At 42.9% G+C, this 20,468-nt stretch overlaps 1 protein-coding gene across 3 annotated transcripts in view; it reads left to right on the top strand.

The window, feature by feature from the left end:
- Window positions 1-20,468, top strand: part of OSBP2 (oxysterol binding protein 2) — a 175,437-nt gene that overhangs the window by 21,499 nt on the left and 133,470 nt on the right. For 2 of the 3 annotated variants that reach the window (XM_055322760.1, XM_055322759.1), the window contains exon 2: window positions 14,884-15,092. In XM_055322760.1, the coding sequence (XP_055178735.1) occupies window positions 14,884-15,092 (209 nt within the window). Of the gene's footprint in view, window positions 1-13,937; window positions 14,129-14,883; window positions 15,093-20,468 lie in introns of all 3 variants that reach the window. The other variant, XM_055322761.1, reaches the window with a different exon arrangement.

Below are 20,468 nucleotides of genomic sequence, written 5' to 3'. Positions count from 1 at the left end.
GCTGGTTGTGCTGAGTCCCCATGGCTGAGCACTGCCTGGAAAAGGGGAAGGAACTCCCCCGTCTCTTTTGATTTACAGATTCTCTTTCTTCCTTTTTTTCCTTTTGCAATTTATTGGTTGAAGAAACTAGGTCATTTGTTCTGTAGTTTGCCACAGACTGGAATTTGCTGATTACATCTCCATAATGTTGCTTACGATACTCTTCTATTTCCTTTATTTCCTATAAACTGACAGCTAGAGATTCAGAGTAAGATTCAGTTATATTGGCAAAATGATTCATAGGTATATTGAAAGGGTAAGCATGTTGTCTGATTCTCTCTCTCTCTCTTGCGCGCGCGCGCGCACACACACACACACACACACACACTAGCAGCTATCGTGGACAATTTCCTAGACCCATTAGTTCAGTACAGGTTACAAAATGATGATATTCTATCATTCCTTTTGTAGTTATTAGTGAAAATAATTCTATAAAGAGAAACTTCCCCTCATCTAACCATTTGGTTACCCAATAGTTTTGCTAAAATATAAATGGTAGGGAAAATGTTCTATGCTTTCCTTTATTCACCAGTTATCAGACAAATGAGTTGGACTTTTAGTATCTCTCCAGGGTTACTAATGACTTATTTTTTAGTATCATTATAAATTTCTTGACTTGAAGCCTTTCAATGTATTGCAGTTGTTATTCTTGTTCTGACCTTTGAGATATGATCTACATACTGTACAAATAACGCACTTAAAGTATACAACTAATGGTTTTTAATATATTCACAGATATGTGCAACCATCACAGTCAATTTTATAACATTTTCATTACCTCCAAAGGAAACCCCATATCCTTTAGCTATCACTACTCTGCCCATCCCTCTCCCTCCAAATCTTCCCCTAGCCCTAAGCAACCACTCATATACTTTCTGCCTCTATATGTTTCCCTAGCATGGACTTTTGTATGAATGAAGTCATATGGTATGTGGACTTTTGTGACTGGCTTCTTTCACTTAGCATAGTATTCAGGGTTTATCCAAGTTGTAGCTTAGACCAGTACTTTGTTCCTTTATTGGCTAAATAATATTCCATTGTAGGAATATGATTCCATTGTATAATATACTATTTTGGGGGTTCATTCATCTACCTATGGATATGTGGATCATTTCCACCTTTTATGTGTTGTAAAAGTTTGTGTACAAGTTTTTGTGGGGACATATATTTTCATTTCTCTTGGTTATATATCTGGGAGTGGAATCTGGGTCATATGATGACTGTATTTAATTCTACAGTGCTTTGAGTATCTCTTTGGATAACATTTTTAGTGATTCTTCATATCTTACATTATATATACATAACTTATCAGATATGCTGATGTCATTTAACCAGTTTCAATGAAGTATAGAAAATTTACTTCCCTCTAAGTTCCTTTACCTGCCCCCATTTATAGTCTAGTAGTCTTAAATATTCTACATACATGTAGAACCACATCATACCACATCATACAGTGTTTAAATTTTTGCTTCAACCATCAAATATAATTTAGAAAACTCAAGAGAAGGAATATCTATTGTCTTTAGCCATAAATTTGTTTAATGTTCTTTCTTCCTTCCTGATGTTCTAAGATTCTTTCTTTTTATCATTTCCTTTCTTTTTAGAGAATCTTTCTTTTGCCATTGTTTTAAGGTACATCTGCTGGTGACAAGTTCTCTTTGTTTTCCTTCATTTCAGAATGTCCTTTTCCATCATTCCTAGAGGGTATTTTCACTGGATTCTGGGTTGGCACTTCTTTCCTTTCAGCCTTTGAAAAATGTTGTGCCACTTTAAATATCAAAATGCGTTAAAACTTAACATTTAAAAGAACAGGGATGGGGGATTCTTTCATGGCAGTAGAGGCAGCAATGACTAGTTCTCAAGGGCAGCAGAGGTAGCAGAGCCCCGGGAGCATCAACATCCAGTGCCCAGGTGGCAATGTCCTCTCCAGGACATGATTTGGTCTGCCAAACGTGGCTGCCCAGCCTGCCTTGTTCTCGCCCCCCTCTGACAGCTCTATCCTCCTGCCTTTTCAGAAATCCTGTGAGCTCCTATACATCCTTTTTTGCTTAAAATATCCAGAGCTGGGTTTCTATTGTTCTTGACTGAGCACCTGCTAGTACAGGTGGACAGTGGCCACAGAAGGGATGTCAGAGGGCAGAGAGGGCAGTGAAGAGAGTCTTACAAGAGACACAGGCAGGAGAAACAGTAGATTTCTATTCAGGAAGAGCTGGTAAGTCATATTCAGGAGCAAGGACTTTGTCCTGAAGGAATAGGAGAGTTGTCGAAGGGTTTAACGCAGTATATTGACAGATTCAGAATGAAGTTTTAGAAAAAGGTAGCTCTGCCACAGGGGAGTGGCAGAGGCTGATGAGGAGACTATGGGTGTGTCTGAGTAAGGGATAACCATGGCCCAGTGCAGGGCTGAGCGGAACAGCTGCAGTGCAGAGGGTGGCTTTGAAGGAGATTGAGGAGGCAGGCTGGAGAGGACTTGACATTCTTTTCAGTGAAGTCCAGGTCAGCTTTCGCCTGACCAGCCTCACAATTTAAAAGCGTAAATGACTTGGAAAAACGTCGTGGCTTATTGTTATGGCATTGGCAACAAAAGTGACGTGTTCATCCATTTTCTACCTGATGAGGCATTTTAGTCTAAATTTGAGATCTAAAGCATTTGTCTAATATTCTGTGACAGGGTTTCCATTTAAGAATCTTAGGAACCACCTTAGTCGTTGATGGGTGGTACATGGTATTTTGACATTTTGGTGGAACCACAAAAAGAGTCTTGTTAATTTTCAGTGAGTGATGTGGAAGGGTGAGGTGTTGTTATCCTGCTGTTCCACCTTAAATGTGTGAGGTTGGCAGGGCTTTGGGTGGCGCTGGGGCTGGATTATCTCCCTGGGTTTGTCCCCCTGCTTGTGTAACACTCACGCATGAATTCTGGCAGCCAGCCCACCACCTCTGAGTTCTCACCATGCGTCAGCTCTGAGCCAGGTAAGGACAAGATAGGCCAGTTCTGTCTCATGGAACTTATGTTTTCACTTGCAAGCGACAAACAGAAGTAATGACCAGAATAAAGCATTTCCTGGATGGATACCTTAGGATTCTCCATGGAAAGAGCCCTGTGTTGGTGGCAGAGATACCCAGTTCTAGTTGGCTTTATTGTTTACCAGTTTTATGGATGAGGGCACATGATTTACCTTTTCCTGGACATGATTTACCTTTTCCTGGCCTCTTCCCCTTTCTTGATTGTAAAATGAGGCTAATTCCCTCCTGCAGGGACCTGCCAAATCAACATTTGCTTAAATATTTGCCCACTTTATGGGTTCTTATGAGGATTGAAGGAATCGTGTTGGTGACAGTCTCCTGTGGAAAGTGAAGTACTATCTAGATGTAAGTTGTATGGAGAAATGTGCTGGCCTTTTATAAATTGCTCTCTGTCACCATCTATTTGTGTAAACATGTAGTGATGTGAGTTTCAGTAATTGGAGAATGCTCCCAAGTCTCCTTTTTTATTAAAAAAAATTACATTAGAAATGTCCTTCCTATAGAATTTGCAGCAACAATTATTTCACATTTCTCAAGGGAAGCTTTAAATGGAAAAGAATGAGGCCAGAAGCCAAGCGAAACAGTGTCAGGTCTCATGGTGATAGTCTCATCCATGCAGTAGATGCTTCTGTTCAATTGGCCACTTCTGACAGTTGCCATATTGAGCATTTTCTGGATGGTGCTATTTAACCAGCTCTGATGACTTTTGAAAGTAGAAATGAAGCGTGGGGACATGTCCATGCACTCCCGTGGGTAAGAGACAGGGCTGCAGGTGGACGGATGGGCCTGGCTCTAGTGGCTTGGTCCCCTGTGGGCTGCCCACATAGCCAAGCCTTTCAGCCTCTGCATCTGGAAGGTAACATTCCAGAAAGGTAACATTCCTGCCTTTCCTATCATATCTTAAGTGGCTAATCCATGTGAGATACTTCTAAGGTAAGCCCTCAGGATGTGGTAGATAAAACGAATAGCCTGAGCTTTGTTACTTAGACCTGAACAGGTCCTAACAACATCCTTGTGTCTGGAGAGGTACAAGAACCAAAATCTACTCTTTCTCCTGCCTATGTCTCTTGTATGATTCTTTTCACTGCCCTCTCATATCCCTTCTGTGGCCACTGTCCACCTGTACTAGCAGGTGCTCAGTCAAGAACAATAGAAACCCAGCTCTGGATATTTTAAGCAAAAAAGGATGTATAGGAGCTCATAGGATTTATGAAAAGGCAGGAGGACAGAGCTGTCAGAGGGGGGCGAGAACAAGGCAGGCTGGGCAGCCACGTTTGGCAAACCAAAGTCATGTCCTGGAGAGGACATTGCCACCTGGGCACTGGATGTTGATGCTCCTGGAGTTCTGCTACCTCTGCTGCCCTTGAGAACTTTGATTCATTGCTTCAGCAGAGTCACTGCTGCCTCTACTGTCATGAAAGAATCCCCCATCCCTGTTCTTTTTAATGTTAAGTTTTAATGAAGTTGGATATGCATAGAGACAAGTGGCAGGTAAGTGTACAGGGGATGTTCTCAAAATGAACACAGTGAATAGCCGATTCTCCTGTAAAGAGAAGAAGTAAAACATGACCATCCCCTACCCCCAGGAGCCTCCCACTTGTCCCCTCCAGTCATTGCTTCCCACAGGCAACTGCTGCCTTGATTTCTTATCCCAGAGCTCAGTTTTGCCTGTTACTGTATTTTCTCTCTAAGTAGAGTCTCACAATACATTTTCTTTGTGTCTGGCTTCTTCTGCTCAGCATTGTATTTGTAAGGTTCTTCCAGCTTGTTTGTGTATGTTCTTATGCATTTATTCACATTGCTGTACAACACTCCGCCATTTGGATAAGTCATCACATGGATAAGCCACCAGTTGTTTATCCATTTGAGCATGATGGATATACGGGTTGGTACAGTTTTGGGCTTTTAGGAAGAGTACTGCAGACATTCCAGGACATGTCTTTTAATAACCACAAGTATACATACGTCCCTAATGGGGAAGTCCATAGGAGTGGAACTGTTGGATCATGATGCATACGTATGTTTACTGATCAGTGATCATATGTTCATTTAGCCACTTGGAGATCGTCTTTTGTGAAGTATCTGTTCAAATCTTTTGCCTATGTTTAAATTGGGTTTTTGGCTATCCATTTGGCATCTCTAGATCCAGATTTTAAAACCTCTGCAAAACAAAACAAAACCCTCTGCGAATGCATAGAATTGGCCTGTGTGTGCCTTGGTTGCCAGAGATCTCAGGCAGCACATATCAGCACACATCACAAGATCTGCAATCTTGATTGCAGTCGCAGGTATTCATTCTGAGATGATGTAGCCTCTGGGAAGGTGCCTTGGCCAGAACTCAGCTGAGCATACCAGAAATGACTCTGGCTAGTGTTAGCCTAAAGGCTGTGCTGTCAGAGGTGAGGTAGCTTCCTAGTCCCTGGGAAGGCTGGAGGAGCAGCTGCTAGCTGAAAGGAGCATTGTAGGTCCTCACACTCTCACTAGCTCTGCTGGAGGCAGCAGATGCTGCTGTAGGGAGCCACAGAATTGGGAAGCCGATGGCTAAAAAGCCTGCTCCCTCTGTCAGAGTCCCTGCCACCACAATGGATAACTTTTCTTCTGCTCACTTCCCTCTTAACTTACTTCTACATTTAAATCTTGTGTTAATGCATGTCATTGGTGAAACCTGAATCCTTGGAATCTTTGCTGAAGGCCATTTTGGGTGCTCCAGCCTCAGTGGTATAGGAAAATGGAAAAGCTCTGAACTGCAATGGGTAGTTCTGGGACAGAGCTGCTCTAGGAACAAGAGGAGCAATATGGGGAATCCCTGGGTGGCTCAGCGGTTGGGCACCTGCCTTTTGCCCTGGGCGTGATCCTGGAGACCCTGGATCAAGTCCCACGTCGGGCTCCCTGCATGGAGCCTGCTTTTCTCTCTCTCTCTCTCTCTCTCTCTCTCTCTCTCTCTCTGTGTGTGTGTCTCTCATGAATAAATAAATAAAATCTTTTTTTTTAAAAAAAAAAAAAAGAGGAGCGATATGGGTGCTGTGGTGACAGACTGTTCTAGGTAGGGACTGGATGGAGAGTTGAAATGCAGTCCCATGATTGATATGTAGGAATAAACCAGCTGCCAGACATGGCAGCTTCTAGAAGGCCATTTCTGTGAGCTCATCTATCTGTTCAGACATCATGTTTAGTGTCCTAGGGATACTGTGATAATGCACCATAAACTAGGTGGCTTAAAACAGCAGAAATTTATTGTCTTACAGTCCTGGAGGCTAGAAGTCCAAAATCAAGGGATTAGCAGAGTTACACTCTCTCTGAAGCCTCTAGGGGAGGTTCTGTTCCAGGCCTGGCTAGCTTCTGATGTTTGCCAGTAATCCTTGGTGTTCCTTGGCTTGTAGATACATCACTCCCATCTCTGCTGCCTTGTGTCTCTGTGTTTTTCTTCCTCCTCTTATAGGGATACCAGTCATACTGGATTAGGGCCTACCCTAATTACTTCATCTTAACCTGATTATAACCTCAAATACCATATTTCCAAATAAGGTCACATTTGCAGGTACTGAGGATTAGAATTTCAACATATCTTTCTGGTCAATAGAGTTTAACTCATAATACCCATTATCAAGCCAGGCCATGTCTGGACTTCTTTGGCTGCCTTGGATCCTGAAACTTTCCTAGAGCCACACCCTCCACCCACATCACTGCTCTGGGTTGGTCTGACCTTCCTCCTAGCCTTTGCCTGGGCAGAGTCCCCTCATTGTTTGAAATTCTGTTCCAGTGTACCTTCTTGATCCCCCTAGGACAGAAGGGGTCGTTCTGTTTTCTGAGCTCCCACCACTGGCAACCTATTCTTCCATTTTTAGTTTGTTTTTGAAACAAACTTTTGGGATGCTTGGGTGGCTCAGTGGTTGAGCAGCTGCCTTTGGCTCGGGTCATGATCCTGGGGTCCTGGGATCGAGACCCTACAGGGAGCCTGCTTCTCCCTCTGCCCGTGTCTCTGCCTCTTCTCTGTCTCTCATGAATTAAAAAAACAAAACAAAACTTTTTTGACAATGGTTGTATCTGTAACACACAATATACTATATGTGTGTAACATACATGGAGAAAAGTAGGTAAATTATAAGTATACAACTCAATGAATTTTCCTAAAGTGAATACTCCATTTTGAATTTATTTTCCTCTGCCTATTAAATAGTAGCTTGCCATTTACAGGCCTGTCGCTTTCACAAGATGGAATTTTCTTTGAGACCAGAAAATGTGTTTTATTTATCTATTTACCCCCTCTCCAATTTCTAGCGCAATTCCTATATATAGTGACCCATAGGAAGTACTACTGAATTTGGGTTTGGAAGATTGGAGCACACTTTGCTAATGAATCAGACTCAGCTTGAGCTAGCATTGAATGAAAGTCACACACAAGGCTAAGTGCTTTGCTCTAAATTAGTAGCCTTTGTCTTTCTGTGGATCTTGATCTGAATTTGCTGCTTGTCAGTTATTATTATTATTATTATTTGCCTATTTTTTATGAAGGTTCTCTAGAAAACATAGACCAAGGCAAGGATTAAAGAGCTGACACTTTGTGTTTTATTTCTTTTTTTTTTAAGATTGATTTTTTTACCTTAGAGAGAGAGGGAATGAGAGAGCACAAGTAGGGGGAGGGGCAGAGGGAGAGAATCCCCAGGCAGACTCCCCTCTGGGTTCAGAGCCTGATGAGGGGCTTGATCCCACCACCCATGAGATTATGACCTGAGGTGAAGGCAAGAGCTGATCACTTAACTAGTTGAGCCACCCAGGCACCCAAGATCTGACACTTTACGTACAAGGCGCAATCCCAGGGGGGAGAGGTAGAAACGGGAAGTGGACAGGTGAGCTGCAGAGAGATACAGGAGGCCTGCCATAGGGACATCTCCAGAAGATATGCAAGGAGAAAACATACCTCTGAGCAGTCTGCAGAAGAAAGAGTGGAGGGTGAATTGATCTGCGCCCCTTTTGCTTCCACCTTCTGTTTCCTACAAAACATTTCACAAAAGTCCGGAAGTAGAGGGACAATCAGGCAAGGCTGAGGTAGTGACAGAGAGAGACAGGGAAGGAGGTGGCCGAGGGAACCCAAGAAGGTGCACAAAGGTTTGTGTCCAATACACTCCACACCTTGTGCTACTCAGGTCCTCTCATGCCCTCCCATGGTATCAGATCTCCTACTACAATGTGGGAACCCCGATTCTCCTAAGAGAATGAAGACATCTTTACCCCTTCCCTGGGAGGGGAGGAGCAAATCTGAGCAGTTACAGACGCCTCTTCCTGGTGGCCTGCTGGGGTTACCTGGCAGAGGGAAGCAAGAAGCCCGCGACACAAGCTCATTCGCTGCTGTCCTGTCTGTCCTGACACTGTAATGGATATTCATTATCTTCCTCCTCCACCACCTGTTCTAGATCCTCTTTGCTCTCTTCCAGCACTCTGGCAACTTCCTTGTTGCCTTTCCCATTAATAACCACTGCCAGACATGGAAGTGTTAAGAAAGTCCTCAGGGACTCCCCTCAGATCAATTCCAGGCATTCCCCTCCCATCCCCATATGTGCTACTAACCTAACTCTTCATGGTGGTTAGCATCAGTAACCCCAGCAGTATTGTCATTCTCTTCTTGGTCTGTTGGTCACTGTTACAAGGGGCAGAAAGTGGCCAGAGGGCAGCATCAGCTTCTGATTTAATGCATGCCTTATTGTGTTGTGCTTCCCCTTTTCCTGGAAGCAGAACCTCTAAACCAGCTGAGCCCAACTGATAGGAAGCACTAACTTTGCAAGGTGTCACCATGAGTAATGGTGAGCAGGGCTCACGGGGACACATCTTCTGTAATTATATAGGACACAGCACCAGATATCAGCTGTCAGTTCAAGGCATATGCTTCATCCTGGAGGTTAGATGGTCAATCCCATAAGACATCTCCCCAGGAGATGCCCCAGCTGAGCCTTCTTTTTTTTTTCTTTTTATAAGATTTTATTTATTTATTCATGAGAGACACAGAGAGAGAGGCAAAGACATAGGCAGAGGGAGAAGCAGGCTTCCTGTGGAGAGCCTGATACAGAACTTGATTCCCCGGAATCACCTGAGTCAAAGGTAAATCCTCAACCACTGAGCCACCCAGGTGCTCCCAAGCTGAGCCTTCAATAGGCCATTCCATTCTTCTGTCAGGTTGGCTGCTCCTGAGTGACAGTAGGGTTCACAGTGAGATCAGTGAACTCCAGTCAGGAGTCATTGGTTCACTTTCTCAGTTGAAATGGTGACTTTGAGGCTGTGTCATATAAGAATCCAGGCCAGTGAATGAGGATTCAATAACCAGACCATAGTGCTGCTGAAGGCAACACCATTACCAGAAAACACATGGATTCCAGTAAGGAAAAATCACTCAATACCCGACCCCTGCCCTGTCCACACACACAAGGTGAAAGTGATCTGATCTAGTTGGTGGCTATCTTGTTCTCCCCAAGGAGGGGGTCATGCCATGGAGGTTTTGTGTCAGTCCCTCCTGCTGGCAGGCTGGACACTCAGCAAGATGAGCGTTGGTGATGTGGAGGCCAAAAGGTAAAGAAAGGCAAGGCAAAGATCCAAAGTAATGTGAAACTTTATTGAGGTGGCTACCACTTCACAGCAAACTCAAGGGTCATAGACTACTTATGTTCTCTAGGCTCATGGACTTCTCCAGAAGGTTTGCAAGGATAAAACATACTTTAGAAAAGTCCACTGAGGGGAAAAGTGAGGAGTATTTACCTGCCTGCTTCCCATCTATTTCCCACTTCCCACTGGTCATTGTTCAGCCTGTGAGGTGTTAACCTTTTCACATTAGTGGGTTACAAAAATCGGGTCTCTCGATGGGCAATCGGGAAGCCAGATCTCATACTCTGAGATTCAGCATCCCTGCCAAGCCCAGAAATGGAGGAGCGACTCAAGCCAAATGGGGTTCTAAGAAAGATAATAGAGGAGGTGGTGAGGGGACTCTGGTGTACAAGGTTTGTACCCAATACAGGTGGGTTAGTCTCTAGCCAAAGTGCTACATTAACTATTACAGCTTAGTTAGTGTTTAGGACGTGCTACTTAACTATTACAGGCTTCTAAGTTCTGATAACTGGTATCATGGTCTCATCTCTGGCAAGGACATTGGCCATCAGAACTGCTGAATGTTATTTGGCTGATTTGTGATTCACTTAGAAGGGTATTAGTTATGGTAAGCTCTCTTATGGTTAAGTTTACAAGGTGTTCCATATTTTGTCTTGTTCTAAATACTTAAAATATCCACCAAATGTAAAGTAATGCCACAAAACATGTTTCTTTTAAAAACTGGCAGAAGATAAATGATCATGTGTGCTGGATATGAGCTCTGACATAACTGGCAGGCCCTAGGACATAGCCTAGTTTGTCTTGAGGCACTGAAGGTGCCCAGGGATTGATGAGAATAGATGGTTCTGGGTTGCTTTACACTTCTAAAGTTCCCATCCAGGGAAGGTAGGACAGGAGTTGCCACTGCAGCTTACAGACCCAAGTACACAGTTTTCTATGAGTGGGGCTTTAACTTTTCCACTATCTGGGATGTTGGGTGGCCCTGGAAGGGTCAGCTCTCATAGAAGGGTTGCATTAGCCAGGACGCACAATGGGAGAAACAAATACTCTTATATACAACATGGGTAGATGCACCACTCCCAAAAAACAACCAGAATTTTAGGAAATGTCCTGAATTTTAGATACTTTTGGAACTAACTTTGAAGGCATTGAAGTTTTAAAAAACTGAATAACAGGACAAAAAAAAATATCACTTTGGCTACTGGTGGAGCAGGGATTAACCACAAAACATCTAAATGAAAGAAAAAAAGAACATAGTTAAATTCCAAGACAAGCAAATGTATTTAATGATTTTAATGGGTGTTTAATTCCTAAATTCACATGTGCCCCTATATAATTTCTTCTGATACAGAACAAAAACTGAAAAATTAATCTCAAGTCTTTTAATAAAAAGTAACTCTAGTAACAAAGAGTTAAGTTTAAATTTAGATGTGGATGCTAGGTGACTGGTAAAGCTTATCTGCTATATTTTCATTTGCTGAAATTCTCTGGTTACTTTTCATACCTACCTGTTCTTGTTTCATTTTTACCAGCTTTTTTTTTTTTTTTTTTTAGATTTTATTTCTTTATTCATGAGAGACACAGAGAGAAAGGCGGAGACATAGGTAAAGGGAGAAGCAGGCTCCATGCCGGGAGCCCAATGTGGGACTCAATCCCAGGACTTGGGGATCACACCCTGAGCCAAAGGCAGACTCTCAACCACTGAGCTACCCAGGCATCCCTACCAGTTTTTGTTTCACAAATAATTGCTCTTTATTGATGTTTTTCCTTCATCTTTAATAATATTAAGCCTATTTTATGTTCATTTAAAAAATATTCTGATAGATCCATTTTGTCTGAAGTGATTCATCTGCTGAGCATTTGACTTTGTTGTTTTCTTTGTTAGCATTAATTTTCTTCATAGGTTTTGAGTTTTGGCTTTCAGTTTATCTTCACTGGGAGATCCTCCCTCCCTCTCTGAGCCTTACCCACCACTCTACTCCTCTTTTTCTAGTGATTTTTAAAGTGCCTTCACCTCACTCTGTGGAGAGCCTTGTCCAGAACCAAGCTTTATGATGGGGGCTGAGTTAGGGCTTCTGTCCTTCAGTGACATTGGGAATATCTCCAACTCTGTCACTGAGCCTGATGGCAAGTGAGTTCAGGTTCTGGACACAAGATTTCATATCAGCTGTAGCCCTGGGCAGAGTGTGATGGCAGCATTAAAAAAGATTATTATTTTTAAAAAAGATTTTTTTATTTATTCATGAGAGACACAGAAAGAGAGGCAGAGACTTAGGCAGAGGGAGAAGTAGGCTCCCTGCAGGAGCCCAATGAGAGACTCGATCCCAGGACCCCGGGATAATGACTTGAGCCAAAGGCAGACACTCAGCCACTGAACCACCCAGGTTCCCCTAAAAAAGATTATTTGTAATTTTGAAGTAACTTAGACTGCAGCTTGGAGAGTTTCCAGGTAGGTGAACATGTAGAGATTTGGGGACGTGGCACACTCAGAGATGATGGAAACTCCATACCCTTTCCCTAAACCTTATCCTATGTATCTCTTCCATCTGACTGTTCCTGAGTTGTGTACTTTTATAATAAACGGGATATCTACTAACAAAAAGAAGAAAAAAAGAAAAGAATAGAAAAAAGAAATAACAGACTTATAGAAGAGTTGCAGGTACAGAGAGTTCTCACATGCCCTTCATCTAGCTTCCCCAAATGTTAACATCTTATCTCAGCAAAGTACAATTATCAAAAGTGGAAAATTAGTGTTGTTAGATACTATTAACTAAACCTCCAACTTTATTCATATTTCACAAGTTTTTCTTTAATGTCTTTTTAAAATCTTTTATAATCCAATTCAGAATCACACATTGCATTCAGTGATTTTCTATTTCTATGATCACATTTATGTTCATTAAGAAAGAACCCTTCTCCCTGATTTATTTATCCCTTTGACTATGGACACAGGGATATTTATTTAGTCAATGGATTGTAATCCAATGCAATAGCCACTGGGTAACTTCCAGCCCAGCCCTAATACCACACAGTGGCTGGGCTTCCATATCCCCATCTCACCCCAAGTACTTCTCTTCCCTATTTGCTATAGGAATTTCTATAACTCTTGGCCACCCCTGCTTCTTTCTTGACGTTAGGCCCAGGAGGCCCACTGTTTTTGTTTGAGATAAGTCTAAATATTTAGGGTTCAGTGGTTTAGCGCCACCTTCAGCCCAGGGTGTGATCCTGGAGACCTGGGATGGAATCCCACCTAAGGCTCCCTGCATATGGAGCCTGCTTCTCCCTCTGCCTGTGTCTCTGCCCCCCCCCCACCGTGTCTCTCATGAATAAATAAAATCTTTAAAAAGAAAAAAAGTCTAAATCTTTAGCATAACCTGCAAGGCATTACAGTTGGTTCCTGTACAATTTTCTAGCTGTATCTTTTTCTCCTTCACTTTGTTGTTCTCAATGCTCCAGCCACATGGAACTTTTTCCTGTTCTTTGAAAGCTATATACTCCACCTAGCCTCATGGTCTTTGCCACTTTGGTTCCCTCTGTCTAGAACAGTCATCCTCCCCTCCTTTTTCAGCTGAGACAGAGTGGCATTTTTGGATAATTACTATAATGTTTAATACCTGAACAGTCTAGGGCAGCCCCGGTGGCTCAGCGGTTTAGCGCCACCTTCATCCCAGGGCGTGATCCTGGAGACCCGGGATCGAGTCCCACGTCGGGCTCCCTGCATGGAGCCTGCTTCTCCCTCTGCCTGTGTCTCTGCCTCTCTCTCTCTCCCTCTCTCCCCCCCCTCTCTGTGCCTCCCATGAATAATAATAATTAAAAAATACCTGAACGGTCTCTAACCTAAAAATCCTTTGATCTAAAAGGTAAAGCCTCCAACAGGCATGCCCAACTTTGCCAGTTTTGTAAATTAGGAGTCTCCTTCAAGTGGAATATGTCAGCATCTATGAATTGGACCTCTCCTCGGGTATAAACTATGTCATCTTCTCTAAGGAATGTAACCAAAGCAGAAGAGAATCGGAAAAGGAGGCTACTGTTCACATGAAAGATGAATGTCTTATTGTCAAGTCATTTGACTTTAGAACTGGTAGAAGAAGGGCGCCTCAGTGAGTTAAGTATCTGACTCTTGATTTTGGCTCAGGTCATAATCTCAGGGTTGTGAGATCAAGCCCTACATGGAGCCCTTCATTGGGCTCTATGCTCAGTGGGGAGTCTGCTTGAGATTCTCTTCTCCTTCTCCCTCTGCCCCTCCCCCTGCTCACCTGTGTGCTCTCACTCGCTCTCTCTAGAAACAAACAAGCAAATCTTTAAAAAATAGAACTGATAGAAGAATCAAGAAGATAACAGATGAGGAAGAGCCAGGAGAAATAAAGGAGCATCAAAAGACAGCAGAATTGCCAAATGAGCTCCTGTCACTGGCAGTGTTACATACTGACCAGTGGCTCTTCCTTTTCCAACACAGTCTATGGAAGAAGATTTGGTATGTTGTGAGGGTTCTCAATTTCCTTTGAGTGTGTGAAGGAGGGAGTTAAGTAGATCCAGTCTCCATTTTCAAACATTGGTCAGAGCTGGAAATGGCCCACACTCAGTCACCTCTGCTTTCCCTTACTTTGGTACCATTAGCTTCATAATCTTGTAACTGGCAAAGGGTCAGTGCCTGTCATGAGTTCACACTGTGTTAGCCCAGCCATTGCCTTCTTTCATTTGTCGTCATGGTGGCATCCTTGGTCTGCAGATCTCTATGCCCAGGTGACTCCTGCCAGTGGGGAGGGGTGTAGGGGGTGCCTCCAAGTTCACTCCTTGAGGTTCCAGGTCTCTCATCTCATTTTCAGTGACAGATTCCCATCCTGCTCCACCTCTGTAGTTCTGAGACTTAGTGGAAGGAGGCTGGGATGGAGTTAGACGTCTATACTGCCTGACAGATGCTGACATCTTCCCACTTAAAAGGTGACCCTAGACAGTCACCCTTCTCCATTTCCTGTGCAAAGTCTCAGCCCACAGCAGGCATACCCTGCAGTTGGTATTGATACAGGCCCTCCTCCCTCTGCCATCTCCCCACGGATCACCCCTCAGCCAAGCACCTTCCAGTCAGTCCTGTCAGTCATTGTCTCCCAACTCTGACTCCAGGGTCTCTCCCAGCTTGAAGGGTCTGAGATTCTGAGGCCTTGAGGCTTTCTTTAGTCAGAGCTATTGAGTTTGGGAGCCTCACCCCATACTTTCTCTTGCATCCTACAGAAATCAGGGTGAAATGGCCCACACCTGCCGTGGCACCATCAACCTGTCCACTGCGCACTTTGACACGGAGGACTCTTGTGGTATCGTGCTGACCAGTGGGGCAAGGACCTACCACCTCAAGGCCAGCTCGGAGGTGGAGCGGCAACAGTGGATCACCGCCCTGGAGCTGGCCAAGGCCAAGGCTGTCCGCATGATGAGCAGCCATTCAGGTAGTGAGCACTTGGTGAGCGGGTATACATGCAGTGTCATGGTTCTGGAGAAAGTGGGAATTGAAAGCGTTTGGGGGTGTTGGTGACCAGGAGACCCGGGCTAGTCCAGACCAACCCTGGAAGGTGGAGGTATGTGTTCACCAGTCCCACTCAGCTCCATGTATCCTCAGCAGTGAGAGGCTTAGGTAGTCAAGGTTGGCTGGCAGTTCTGGGGATAGAAATATTTTCAGTGAGCAGGACCGTGTGTGTCTCTCTTTGGACAAGTCTGGTTTCTGGACTTCAGCAGACCCTTCAGATGCTGCAGTGGGTGAGACCCAGAGGCAGCAGCAGGGGTGGGAGTCCAGGATTATGCACCTGTGCCTGGGACCAGACTTTCTCCCAGGCCTATTTTGGAAATTGAAAAGCCAGAGCTGCTGCCTTTGTTGAGGTGGAAGGCCAGCTCTGATATCCTGAGCAAGACATTTAATTATTTACTTTAATACAGTTATTTTCTTAATATGTAATATCTTAATATGATTCATAAAGCAGCAGTTTCCAAAGCACATGCAGTGACGCCTGCCCTGGACTCTTGTTCCCAGCCACCCACCCTGTCATCCCTCCTAGAAGCAACCAGAGCTACCTTGTGTCTTTTACGTATATATTAAAATTGGTACTTATTTTAAAATAAATGCAGTCTTCCACCTTGCTTTCTTTCCATTTAACAATATATCTTGGATTTTTTTTCCCTATCAGTACAAGAAAAGTTTCCTCCTTGTTTTTACAACAGTATAGCACTTTGTTGTATGGATGCATCATAGTTTATTTAACTCAAGGCCTGTTGATGAACATTTAGATTGTTTATTTTGCTATGACACACTGTGTTGAAATGAGTAACCTTGTATTTCATTTCAATTTTGCAGAAATATAAATAAAGTGTATAGTCCAGAAGGCAGGATTGCTGGGTTAACAGGAGTGTGTTCATTTGTAATTCTGAGAGATTGTCAAGCTGTCCTCCATAGGGGTTGTACTACCAGATGCCTGTAGCAGTGTGTGAGAATGCCTGCCTCCCACAGCCTTGTCCACCCAGAGGGATAGCAAATGTTTCTGATGGGTGAAAACTAGGTCCACACACACACAGGGAGGACAGATTGAGAAGCTGTGATTCTTCTGAGGTTAACACAAAATGGTATGTGTTTCCTCAGACCCATGTGGGGTTCTTTTAGGAAGGTAGGGCTCCAGGTATTCTCACAGCCTCTGCTTTCCAGGATTAGCACACAGTCTGGTTGGGGAGACAGTGAATCCCATGGAAGGAGCTCTAGCACAAAGCAGGATGAGGGGTGCTATGATATCAACCGCCATACCCCATCCCTAGTCGGATTGTGTTGGGGTCTCACTCAGTAGTAGCTTCTCAGTGCACACTGAAGGTCATTGAATATAGTCTGATCTTCTCTTTTGGTCTCACACATTTGGAGCATGGATCACCCTGCCCTCCTCCCCCTTGTGACTCTTCCTTGGGGTCAGCACTTGTGTGACTCTTCCTTGGGGTCAATACTTGTGTGACTCTGGTGTGTCAACAGTGATTGCTGAGCTTGGCAATGGGTCCCTAGGATACCACTCCATTTCCTACTGAAGGAGGATGTTGGGGCCATTTCAGGCATGGGATATGGTGAAACCCCCAGTAGAGTCTGTGCTTTCTGTTTGGAGGTCTATGGAAACCTCTGTGGTGAATGTTAACTCAGCTGGGAATTGCTAAGCGTGGACTTCCCTTAGGGGAGGTTGGGACCCCTAAAGAAGTTGCCTCAGGCTCACCTTGCTTCATTTCATACCCCTTGGCATTGTCAGGGGCTGGAGACACAGCACATGTCTTGTGTTCCCCAGGGTTAGCTTGGTAAGGACACAGGATAAACATTCAGGTACAATTCAAGGTAGTACTTGCTATATGTTGATGAGAAATGGTAGGATTCCTGTCCTTTGAGTATTTTGAAATATAAATGAACTAATGTGTGTGAAAGAGAAGCCTTCAGGAAGATACTGTGCTTTTATAGAAAGGCTGATTGTTTCTTGAAAAATAGTTCTTCTTGTGGTAGCGTTCTCTGCAAGGCAACACCCTTCTCCCACTGTTCTCAGGCTGTTGTTGGAGAGTTGTGGTTTGCAACGTTTCACATGGAGTAAGTTTCGGGTAACCCTGAATGAAGGAAGATAGCCTGGTGTGGTTCTCTGACTCTGGCTGATAGTGACCAAGGTAAGTCAAGGGCACAGACAGTACTCCAGAAAGACCCCCTGCACGTCATCCTGCGGCCTATCTGTTCCTTCCTAGACTGTGGACCAAGTCTCATCTAGCAGAAAGCCTACTTCCTACCTCTACCTATTTCTTGAAAACATCTGCTACTCCCCAGCTTTTCTGCCTCCCACCAGTCCAGACACCATCTCCTCTTACCAGGACATCTGCAACAACCTCCTCACTGTCTTCCTGTGAAGTCACTTCTCCAAACCACGGGCAGAATGACATGTTAAAAAATGGGAATTTAATCATATACTGGCACTGCTTAAACTCTTGGGTGCTATAAATCAACTAGACTTAACAGACATATACAGAACACTCACCCAACGTCAGCAGAACACATACATTCTCCTTTTTTTAAAAAAAGATTTTATTTATCTATTCATGAGAGACGCACACATACAGAGAGAGGCAGAGACATAGGCAGAGGGAGAAGCAGGCTCCATGCAGGGAGCCTGATGTGAGACTCGATCCTGGGACCCTGGGATCATGCCCTGAGCCAAAGGCAGATGCTCAACTGCTGAGCCACCCAGGCATCCCCACATACATTGTTCTTAAATGCATGTGGAAAATTCTCCATGATACGCTGTTAGGCCACATAAATCACACAAAGTATCTTTTTTCATGTGAGGTTTTCACAAAAAGTATCTTTTTTTCATTTCACTACAGTGAAATGAAGCTAGAAATCAATTACAGAAGAAACACTAGAAAATTCACCAATATGTATAAATTAAAACACTCTTGAATGACACATGGTTCAAATATAAAATCATAATGGAAATTAGAAAATACTTTGAGTTTAATGAAAATGAAAATACAACATACCAAAACTTATAGGATACAGCAAGAGCAGTGTTCAGAGAGAAATTTATACCTATAAAATATACATTTAAAAAGACAAAATCTCAATAGCCAAACCTTACATCTTAAGAAACTAGATTAAGGAGACTAAACTAAACCAAAGCTACCAGAAGAAAGGAAACAATAAATATAAAGTTGAGATAAATGAAATAGAGAATAGAAAAATAATAGAGAAAAATCAGTGAAACCAAAAAAGTTGGTTCTTTGAAACAATCAACAACATTGGCAGACCTTCCACCAGACTGATTAGGGAAAAAAAAGAGAGAAGACTCCAATTACTAAAATCAGAAATGAAAATGAGGACACTACTACTGATCCTACAGAAATAAAAAGGATTATAAAACAATACAATGAATGATTTTATGCTAACAAATTAGACATCGTAGATAAAATGGACAAATTCCTAGACACACAAATTACCAAAACTGACTAAAGAAGAAATAGAAAATAATAAAGAGATTGAATCAGTCCTAAAAAATCTCCCAACAAGGATAAGTCCAGGACCAGATAGTTTCACTGGTGAATTCTACTAAACATTTTTTAAAAGATTTTTATTTATTTATTCATGAGAGACACAGAAAGAGGCAGAGACATGGGCAGAGAGGGAAGCAGACTCCCTGCAGGAAGCCTGATGTGGGACTTGATCCCAGGACCCCAGGATCACAACCTGAGCCAAAGGCAGACGCTCAACCACTGAGCCATCCAGGTGCTCCTCTACTAAACATTTAAAGAAGAATCAATGCCAATCCTTCTCAAACTGTTCCAAAATATGAAGAGGAGGGAAACACTTTCTAACTTACTCTGGGAGTCTGGCCCCATACCAAAGCCAAACAAAGACATCACAGGAAAAAAAAAAAAAAACAAACTATAGGCCATTATCCCTTATGAATATAGATGTAAAACCCCTCAACACAATATCAGCAAACAAAATCCAACAGCATATCAAAAGGATTATACACCATGACCAAGTGGGATTTATCCCAGGAATGCAAGGGCAGTTCAAAGTAAGAAACCAATCAGTATATTAGACTACATTGATTGAAGGGAAAAAAAACCTCACATGATCATCTCAACTGATGCAGAAAAAGGACAAAATCCAACACCCTTTCATGATAAAAACATCAGCAAACTCAGACTAAAGTGTAACTTCCTCAACGTGATAAAAGACATTTATGAAAAACCCCACAGCTAACATCATATTCAATGGTAAAAAAAAAAAACAAAAAAACCTGAGAGTTTTCCCCTAAGATCAGAAACAAGACAAGGATGTCTATTTTCTTTTTTTTTAATTTTTATTTATTTATGATAGTCACACAGAGAGAGAGAGAGAGAGAGGCAGAGACACAGGCAGAGGGAGAAGCAGGCTCCATGCACCGGGAGCCCGACGTGGGATTCGATCCCGGGTCTCCAGGATCGCGCCCCGGGCCAAAGGCAGGCGCCAAACCGCTGGGCCACCCAGGGATCCCGGATGTCTATTTTCACATGGATATTCTATACTATACTGGAAGTTCTAGACAAGAAAAGGAAACAAAAGGAAAAATTGGAAGGGAAGAAGTAAAACTTCCTATTAGGGGATGACACAATCCTATATATGGAAAATCTCTAAGAATACACACACAAAAAAAACTATTAAATCTAATAAACAAATTCAGCAAAGCTGCACAGCACAAGATCAACAACCCTCACTGGTATTTCTCTGTACTCACAATGAAGAATCCAAAAAAGAAGTGAAGAAAACAATTACGTTTAAATATAATCACAAATAATAAAATACTGAGGAATAAATTTAACCAAGGAGATGAAATCTTCACTGAAAACTGAAAAAAAAAATTATTGAATGAAGTTAAAGAAGACCTAAATAAATGAAAATACATCTGTGCTCATGGATTGGAAGACTTAATATTAAGATGGTAATGCTGCCCAAAGCAATGTATAGATACAGTATGATCCATACCAAATTCCAGTGGTCTTTTTTTCTTAGAAGTAAAAAAAAAAAATCATTCCAGGGAACCCAAAATAGCCAAAACAACCTTGAAAAAGAAAACAAAGTTAGAAAACTCTAATTTTAAAACTTACTATAAAGCTGCAACTATCAACAGATGCCTGGGTGGTGCATCCAACTCTTGGTTTTGTCTCTGACCATGATCTCAGGGTCATGAGATCAAGCCCTGCATCAGGCTCCAAGCTCAGCACAGAGTCTGCTTGAGTTTCTCTCCCTCTCCCTCTACTCTCCCCTCAGTGTATTTTCTCTAAAA

Source organism: Nyctereutes procyonoides, unplaced genomic scaffold (assembly GCF_905146905.1).
Source record: "Nyctereutes procyonoides isolate TBG_1078 unplaced genomic scaffold, NYPRO_anot_genome, whole genome shotgun sequence".
NCBI classification, from domain to species: domain Eukaryota; kingdom Metazoa; phylum Chordata; class Mammalia; order Carnivora; family Canidae; genus Nyctereutes; species Nyctereutes procyonoides.
The sequence above is the reverse complement of the archived record's forward strand: the minus strand, read 5'-3'. Positions and strand labels throughout refer to the sequence as shown.